At 43.0% G+C, this 10,262-nt stretch overlaps 1 protein-coding gene across 1 annotated transcript in view; it reads right to left on the bottom strand.

The window, feature by feature from the left end:
* The window catches only part of LOC129819895 (sushi domain-containing protein 5-like), a 29,043-nt gene extending 20,253 nt beyond the window's left edge, over positions 1-8,790 (bottom strand). The window contains exons 1-2 of the mRNA XM_055876580.1: positions 8,314-8,790; positions 6,436-6,613 (exon numbers count right to left, since the gene is read on the bottom strand). Coding sequence (XP_055732555.1) covers positions 6,436-6,613; positions 8,314-8,407 — 272 coding nt within the window. The 5' untranslated portion in view covers positions 8,408-8,790. The remainder of the gene's footprint in view (positions 1-6,435; positions 6,614-8,313) is intronic.
* Between the last annotated feature and the right edge of the window lie 1,472 nt (positions 8,791-10,262).

Genomic DNA, 10,262 nt, shown 5'->3' with positions numbered 1-10,262 from the left:
ATACATCTAGTCCATACATCTAGTCCATACATCCAGTCCATACATACAGTTCATACATCTAGTCCATACATACAGTCCATACATACAGTCCATATATCTAGTCCATACATACAGTCCATACATCTAGTCCACACATACAGTCCATACATCTAGTCCATACATACAGTCCATACATACAGTCCATCAATACAGTCCATATATACAGTCCATACATACAGTCCATCAATACAGTCCATACATACAGTCCGTACACCTAGTCCATACATCTACTCCATACATCTAGTCCATACATCTAGTCCATACATACAGTCCATACATACAGTACATCAACACAGTCCATATATACAGTCCATACATACAGTCCATCCATACAGTCCATACATACAGTCCGTACACCTAGTCCATACATACAGTCCATACATAGAGGCCATACATACAGTCCATACATCTAGTCCATACATACAGTCCATACATCTAGTCCATACATACAGTCCATACATCCAGTCCATCAATACAGTCCATACATCCAGTCCATACATACAGTCCATAAATCTAGTTCATACATCTAGTCCATACATACGGTCCATACATCTAGTCCATACATCTAGTCCATACATACAGTCCATACATCTAGTCCATACATCCAGTCCATACATCCAGTCCATACATCTAGTCCATACATCTAGTCCATACATACAGTCCATACATACAGTCCATACATCTAGTCCATACATCTAGTCCATACATCCAGTCCATACATACAGTTCATACATCTAGTCCATACATACAGTCCATACATACAGTCCATATATCTAGTCCATACATACAGTCCATACATCTAGTCCACACATACAGTCCATACATCTAGTCCATACATACAGTCCATACATACAGTCCATCAATACAGTCCATATATACAGTCCATACATACAGTCCATCAATACAGTCCATACATACAGTCCGTACACCTAGTCCATACATCTACTCCATACATCTAGTCCATACATCTAGTCCATACATACAGTCCATACATACAGTACATCAACACAGTCCATATATACAGTCCATACATACAGTCCATCCATACAGTCCATACATACAGTCCGTACACCTAGTCCATACATACAGTCCATACATAGAGGCCATACATACAGTCCATACATCTAGTCCATACATACAGTCCATACATCTAGTCCATACATACAGTCCATACATCCAGTCCATCAATACAGTCCATACATCCAGTCCATACATACAGTCCATAAATCTAGTTCATACATCTAGTCCATACATACGGTCCATACATCTAGTCCATACATCTAGTCCATACATACAGTCCATACATCTAGTCCATACATACAGTCCATAAATCTAGTCCATACATCTAGTCCATACATACAGTCCGTACATACAGTCCATACATACAGTCCGTACATCTAGTCCATAAAGACAGTCCATACATCTAGTCCATACATCTAGTCCATACATGTAGTCCATACATACGGTCTATACATCTAGTCCATACATCTAGTCCATACATACAGTCCATACATCTAGTCCATACATCTAGTCCATGCATACAGTCCATACATCTAGTCCATACATACAGTCCATACATCTAGTCCATACATCTAGTCCATACATACAGTCTGTACATCTAGTCCATACATCTAGTCCATAAACACAGTCCATAGATCTAGTCCATACATGCAGTCCATACATCTAGTCCATACATACAGTCCATAGATACAGTCCATACATCTGGTCCAAAAATCTAGTTGATACATACAGTCCATACATCTATTCCATACATACAGTCCATACATCTATTCCATACATACAGTCCATACATCTGGTCCATACATCTAGTCCATACATACAGTCCATACATCTGGTCCATACATACGGTCCATACATCTAGTCCATACACCTAGTACATACATACAGTCCATACATCTAGTCCATACATCTAGTCCGTACATACAGTCCATACATCTAGTCCATACATACAGTCCGTATATACAGTCCATACATCCAGTCCGTACATCTAGTCCATATATCTAGTCCATACATACAGTCCATACATACAGTCCATACATCTAGTCCATACATCTAGTCCAAACGTACAGTCCATACATCTAGTCCATACATACAGTCCATACATCCAGTCCATACATCTAGTCCATACATCTAGTCCATACATACAGTCCATACATACAGTCCATACATCTAGTCCATACATCTAGTCCATACATCCAGTCCATACATACAGTTCATACATCTAGTCCATACATACAGTCCATACATACAGTCCATATATCTAGTCCATACATACAGTCCATACATCTAGTCCACACATACAGTCCATACATCTAGTCCATACATACAGTCCATACATACAGTCCATCAATACAGTCCATATATACAGTCCATACATACAGTCCATCAATACAGTCCATACATACAGTCCGTACACCTAGTCCATACATCTACTCCATACATCTAGTCCATACATCTAGTCCATACATACAGTCCATACATACAGTACATCAACACAGTCCATATATACAGTCCATACATACAGTCCATCCATACAGTCCATACATACAGTCCGTACACCTAGTCCATACATACAGTCCATACATAGAGGCCATACATACAGTCCATACATCTAGTCCATACATACAGTCCATACATCTAGTCCATACATACAGTCCATACATCCAGTCCATCAATACAGTCCATACATCCAGTCCATACATACAGTCCATAAATCTAGTTCATACATCTAGTCCATACATACGGTCCATACATCTAGTCCATACATCTAGTCCATACATACAGTCCATACATCTAGTCCATACATACAGTCCATAAATCTAGTCCATACATCTAGTCCATACATACAGTCCGTACATACAGTCCATACATACAGTCCGTACATCTAGTCCATAAAGACAGTCCATACATCTAGTCCATACATCTAGTCCATACATGTAGTCCATACATACGGTCTATACATCTAGTCCATACATCTAGTCCATACATACAGTCCATACATCTAGTCCATACATCTAGTCCATGCATACAGTCCATACATCTAGTCCATACATACAGTCCGTACATACAGTCCATACATCTAGTCCATACATCTAGTCCATACATACAGTCTGTACATCTAGTCCATACATCTAGTCCATAAACACAGTCCATAGATCTAGTCCATACATGCAGTCCATACATCTAGTCCATACATACAGTCCATAGATACAGTCCATACATCTGGTCCAAAAATCTAGTTGATACATACAGTCCATACATCTATTCCATACATACAGTCCATACATCTATTCCATACATACAGTCCATACATCTGGTCCATACATCTAGTCCATACATACAGTCCATACATCTGGTCCATACATACGGTCCATACATCTAGTCCATACACCTAGTACATACATACAGTCCATACATCTAGTCCATACATCTAGTCCGTACATACAGTCCATACATCTAGTCCATACATACAGTCCGTATATACAGTCCATACATCCAGTCCGTACATCTAGTCCATATATCTAGTCCATACATACAGTCCATACATACAGTCCATACATCTAGTCCATACATCTAGTCCAAACGTACAGTCCATACATCTAGTCCATACATACAGTCTAATACATCTAGTAAATACATATAGCCCATACATCTAGTCCATACATACAGTCTATACATCTAGTCCATACATCTAGTCCATACATACAGTCCATACATCTAGTCCATACATCTAGTGCATGCATCTGAGTGGTAAGCTACATTACATGATAACCTGTGCTGTATACTAGAACTGGGTGGATATATGACATCACACAATGTAAGGGACAGTATATGAGTACTCAAACATGCAAGTACATAGGCACACAAACACACACTTGAATTAGTCTCTCAAGACAGGGTGTTTCCCTTTCTGATATAAAGAAAATGTATCAAATTGTTTCCTACCTGCCTAGCTCTGTTGATAACTAGCACCTTAGTCCATAGTTTATATCCAAGTATATAGTCTGGTGTAAAGCTCTGTATTGGTGTGTTAGTGAGAAAAATGGTGGATAACAGTCAGTTCCCTCAGGGGGAGAGAGGGATAAGAGAGAGAGGGAGAGGAGGAATAGGAGATGAATCCACATAAAGATGTAGAGGGATAGATGAGTGATAGATGATTGATAAGCTGTGAAACCTAGGAAGAGGGTGTGAACTGGTCAACGCAGAGAGATAGAAAGAGAGAGAGAGAATTAGACCCAACCAAATCATGAGAAAACAAAAAGAGAATTACTTGACACATTGGAAAGAATTTACAAAAAAACTGAGCAAACTAGAATGCCATTTGATGCTAAACAGAGTACACAGTGGCAGAATACCTGACCACTGTGACTGAACCAAAATTAAGGAAAGCTTTGACTATGTACAGACTCAGTGAGCACAGCCTTGCTATTGAGAAAGGCCTCCGTAGGCAGACCCGGCTCTCAAGAGAAGACAGGCTATGTGCACATTGCCCACAAAACGAGGTGGAAACTGAGCTGCACTTCCTAACCTCCTGCCAAATGTATGACCATATTAGAGACACATATTTCCCTCAGATTACACAGACCCACAAATAATTCCAAAACAAATCCAATTTTGATAAACTCCCATATATATTGGGTGAAATACCACAGTGTGCCATCACAGCAGCAAGATTTGTGACCTGTTGCCACAAGAAAAGGGCAACCAGTGAAGAACAAACATCATTGTAAATACAACCTACATATATGTTTATTTATTTTCCCTTTTGTACTTTAACTTTTTGCACATCATTAAAACAATGTATATATACATAATATGACCATTTGAAATGTCTTTATTCTTTTGTAACTTTTGTGAGTGTAATGTTTACTGTTAATTTTGTATTGTTTATTTCACTATTGTTTATTATCTATTTCACTTGCTTTGGCAATGCAAACATATGTTTCCCATGCCAATAAAGCCCCTTAAATTGAAATTGAATTGAGAGAGAGAGAGAGACGTCTAGAGACGTCTTTCTCTCTCTCTCTAGATGTCTCTCTCTCCCTCTCTCTCTCTCTCGCCCTCTCTCTCTCTCCCTCTCTCTCTCTCTCTCCCTCTCTCTCTCTAGACGTATCTCTCTCCCTCTCCCTCTCTCTCTCTCTCTCTCTCCCTCTCTCTCTCTCTCTCCCTCTCTCTCTCTCTCTCTCTCTCCCTCTCTCTCTCTAGACGTATCTCTCTCCCTCTCCCTCTCTCTCTCTAGACGTATCTCTCTCCCTCTCTCTCTCTCCCTCTCTCTCTCTAGACGTATCTCTCTCTCTCTCCCTCTCTCTCTCTCTAGACGTATCTCTCTCCCTCTCCCTCTCCCCCTCTCTCTCTCTCTCTCTCTCTCTCTAGACGTCTCTCTCTCCCTCTCCCTCTCTCTCTCTCTCTCTCTCTCTAGACGTCTCTCTCTCCCTCTCTCTCTCTCTCTCTAGACGTCTCTCTCTCTCTCTCCCTCTCCCTCTCTCTCTCTCTCTCTCTCTCTCTCTCTCTCTAGACGTCTCTCTCTCCCTCTCCCTCTCTCTCTCTCCCTCTCTCTCTCTCTCTCTCTCTCTCCCTCTCTCTCTCTAGACGTCTCTCTCTCTCTCTCCCTCTCCCTCTCTCTCTCTCTCTCTCTCTCCCTCTCTCTCTCTAGACGTCTCTCTCTCCCTCTCCCTCTCTCTCTCTCTCTCTCTCTCCCTCTCTCTCTCTAGACGTCTCTCTCTCTCTCCCTCTCCCTCTCTCTCTCTCTCTCTCTCTCTCTCTCCCTCTCTCTCTCTAGACGTCTCTCTCCCTCTCCCTCTCTCCCTCTCCCTCTCTCTCCCTCTCTCTAGACGTCTCTCTCTCTCTCTCCCTCTCCCTCTCTCTCTCTCTCTCCCTCTCTCTCTCTAGACGTCTCTCTCTCCCTCTCCCTCTCTCTCTCTCCCTCTCTCTCTCTAGACGTCTCTCTCTCTCTCCCTCTCTCTCTCGCTCTCTCTCTCTCTCTCCCTCTCTCTCTCTAGACGTCTCTCTCTCTCCCTCTCCCTCTCTCTCTCTCTCTCTCTCCCTCTCTCTCTCTCCCTCTCTCTGGGAGCTGTGTGTCATGTTGCTGTGGAGATAAATGTGTAAATGGAGGTGGCTGTCAGCATGACACCCTGGCTCAGAATTCCCTCCCCCTCTAGAGAAGAACAGAGGAGGCTTTCTCTGCCCTCCCTCCTTCTCTCTCCTTCTTTCCCCTGAATCTTTCTCCTCCCTCGCTTTTTCTTCTCTAAACGCGTGTCTTGTTTCACACACACAACTGTTTAGCCAAACACGCAGCACACATACATACACGGCCTGACAGTCCGGATACAGGCCACACCCAGACCCACCTAAAATATGTCAGTTCGTGTGTCTTACCCCATGCTGCCCCCGTTTAGCCATCCTCGTGTGCAGGCAGAGAAGGAACACTCCACCACGGCGTGACGCAGCTCCTCGGCTGACGCCAGACGGGCATCATGGGAAGCACACGCATGTTCCGCCTCAGCCAATCCCCCGGAGTCAGACGTGTTTCTCTGGTCCAATAGGAACACACGACCTGGGGAAAGAACACCTTTACAACAGGAACACAGCAATTACCTTGGTAACACTGTCTTTAAAGGTCATTTATGGACTGTTAATCAGTGTAGGAGGTAACGCCAAGTGTTACGTAATCAGATTACTTGTAAAAGAGTAAAGTAACGTGTTCATTATATTTCAGAATCATACCTCTACCAGACACGTGTTTCCATGATCCGATCTCGAAATGTTTTGTAATTTAGTCTATAGAAATGTATAGAGGCCACACCTCCGATCTTTGCCATTGATCGATTCTGTGATAGAATAGCCCATAGAGGGCTTTCCTGTATAGTGGCAAGTGTGCCCTCTATACATCTCTATGGGTCTGTGTAAGTGAGGTCTATAACCAGAACTGGCTGCTTGAGAAAAAGATTTTGAATGAAAAGATAGGAAATCTGTAAGATTACAGTATATTTGACCAATTAAGCAGCCCATATGATAGCGTAGCACTTGTAGACTAGCACAGGAAAGCATCACCACAGATGAAAGGAGAAACTTGTGATCAAACCTGAGTTAGTAAGTAGACTATCTTCGTTAGAGCACACAGGCTAGCATTGCTCCTTCCGACAGATATTTTTTTCCCATGAAAGTAACACAAAGCAAAATAACTAGTGTTATAAACTGCGTTGTTCGCGCCCTGAATGCTGATTGGCTGGCATACCCGTATACCACGGGTATGACAAAACATGTATTTTTTCTGCTCTAATTGTGTTGGTAACTAGTTTATAATAGCAATAAGGCACATCAGGGGTTGCTTAAATATAACATGTTACTTTCCACACAAAGTAATATTGTAAAGTAACTTTTATTAATTTTGTTCCCCCATCAAGATCTTTCCAAAGTGAAGAGTGATCATAACTACATTGGGAGGCAAACAGCAGGGCTGATCTTGGATCATACTACTAATTAAATAAATAGGGCTACTTTGGCATGACACACAAAACATATCAAATAAACTTTACAACTAAAATGTCTTGAGATTTTTTCATTTCATAGAGAAATCTTTACATCTTTACATTTCATCTTTTAGAATTCATAAGGCCAAAGAAAGCTGTGTGTGTCTGTATGAGCGAGTGCAGATAGACACACAGAGAGAGAGAGAGAGAGAGAGAGAGAGAGAGAGAGAGAGAGAGAGAGAGAGAGAGAGAGAGAGAGAGAGAGAGAGAGAGAGAGAGAGAGAGAGAGAGAGGAGAGAGTAGAGAGAGAGTAGAGAGAGAGAGGGAGGAGAGAGAGAGGAGAGAGGAGAGAGAGAGGAGAGAGAGAGATTAGAGAGAGAGAGGAGAGAGAGAGAGAGAGAGAGAGAGAGAGAGAGAGAGAGAGAGAGAGAGAAACGGACTGCCAGCCCAACACCAAGTCAGAATCCTGTTCACAAAGGTTTATCAAAGTAGCGTTCATGCGCAACAGGCTACCATTCGAATAAGCTTTTGGTAGCGGCACTGTTCAATTTTATGCACCAGTTTTACTTTGAAAACCAGGTTGGAATAGTAGCATATGTTTCTGAATGTTGGTTGAAAAGTTTATCCTTGACCCAAAGTCCCAACCTTAAAGGTAGAGGTTCCACTCCCTCTTTGCTGTCCAGTTGGGAGCAAGACCCCAGATGTTGACAGGTCCGCGCCACAAGTATCCACCCGACACCGTTACAGTAGGACAGGGTGTCACAACTTATGTAGAAAAACTTACCGTCAGCGTGAACGACAGAAACCACCGTTAGCCAAACCAAGTATCCAAACATGGACAAGGAAACCAGGTTTCGGTCAATGCGGCGTGCCATCATTCTCTGCGCGCTCCGATTCGGGTTTTCACCGGTGTTTTAAAGAAAATTCAAACGTTTAATGGAAATAAATCTCCTTTGGTGAGTTTGTGAAGCAGGAGAGAGCAGCAGTCCCGTTATTTCCCTCCCGGTGACAGACACAGACTAAGAGTCTGGAGGTGAACTTGTTGACGCAAAACGGTAAAACGGAAAGGAACGGGACGGTTGGTTCGGTTTATCTCCCCAAATAGTGCCTTCGCGAGCAAATAGAGCACCGGCGCGAAAACTCGCGTGTCCCTGTCAGTAAATACGTCACGGCTCCCAACCTGAAGGCAGGGCAGTGGCGCGAACTGAGCAACACCAACGGTCAAGGTTTGAGCAACAGCAACGGTCAAGCAAGCCGGCTGTGCGTCTTTACGCACGAATAGAGAGAGAGAGGGAGGAGGAGAACAACGTTTCTCGGAGGGAGTGTCTGGTGTGCGTGTCGCGAGGCTATTTGGAAATGATTCCATCCTCAAACACTCATGACCAAAAGTGTGCATGTTTTTGACCCCACATCCTTAGGAAAACCGTTATTTAACGCTCACCGAATAGCCTAACTATTTTTATATGTTGGCATATTGTCATACTTGTCTTTATATGTACACGTTTTATATCTACAACTTGAAGAAGTAGCTGCAGTATGCCTCCACCGTTATGTTATGATGTGGGGAAATAGTAACCATGACACTGGCATCACCATGTTTTTTCCACCACTGATATCCTCTGGCACTCTGGCCTGTTATAATTGAGGTCCCAGCTCTAGGCCCAGAGCTGTGTGTGTGTGTCCACTTTTACTGTCAGATAAAGATGGACGCCATTTCCCTGAGAGACCAGCACCCTGCACCCAGAGCATTGTCATGGTCTGAGTGGGCATGGAGATAACAAACACACACACACAGTCCCATACAAGCACAGATACTTGTAAAGTTTAAGAAGTACCTAGAATCAAACACCCTGAGCCTAACAAAATGCCTCTAAGCCATATAGAGTGCTGTGAATAGGGGTTTGATATGAAATGGGGTTGTATTCCCCAGTGAAGAGTTTGAGTGTGGGCTGATAATGATATAATTTCAACCAGATTTCAACCTGTTTGTAATGACATTATTTCAACTAGAGTTAAATCTTTGATAATTATGTTATTTCAACCAGATTGAAAATGTGTAAAAAATTATGCGTCTTTAATAGGTCTGGTCTCTCTCTACCAGCTCTCACAGTCACACGTCAGACATTTTGAAGGTTAAGGGTAAGTTCAGGCATTAACTCCAAATGCTTAAGGTTAGGCATTAACTCTGAATGGTTAAGGTTAAGGTTAAGGTTAAGGTTTGGGATAGACTTTGAACAAAATATCAAAAACAACTTGCGATTGCTGGATTCGAACATGCAACCATTGGAATCAGAGGCAGATGGTGAGGGAGGGCTGAGGTCTCTCCTGTTCTCTCTCCACACCTGAAGAAAACTGATCTTACTGCTCCCTAGGTGGGAGAAGAGAGAGAGGGGAGAGGAGGGTAGACAAATATCTCAGAAATTTCAGAGGCAGATGCTTACGTCCATACTCCATTCCCGTCCACAACTCCCATCCCCGTCCACAACTCCCATCCCCGTCCACAACTCCCATCCCCGTCCACAACTCCCATCCCGGTCCACAACTCCCATCCCCGTCCACAACTCCCATCCCCCTCCACAACTCCCATCCCCGTCCACAACTCCCAATATGCGAACTCCTTCCGTTTGAGTTATGTTATAATGTTATAATCCCACCCCCATCCACAACTCCCATCCCCGTCCACAACTCCCATCCACGTCCACAACTCCCATTCCCGTCCACAACTCCCAATAT

This window comes from Salvelinus fontinalis, chromosome 22 (genome assembly GCF_029448725.1).
Source record: "Salvelinus fontinalis isolate EN_2023a chromosome 22, ASM2944872v1, whole genome shotgun sequence".
NCBI classification, from domain to species: Eukaryota; Metazoa; Chordata; class Actinopteri; order Salmoniformes; family Salmonidae; genus Salvelinus; species Salvelinus fontinalis.
The sequence above is the reverse complement of the archived record's forward strand: the minus strand, read 5'-3'. Positions and strand labels throughout refer to the sequence as shown.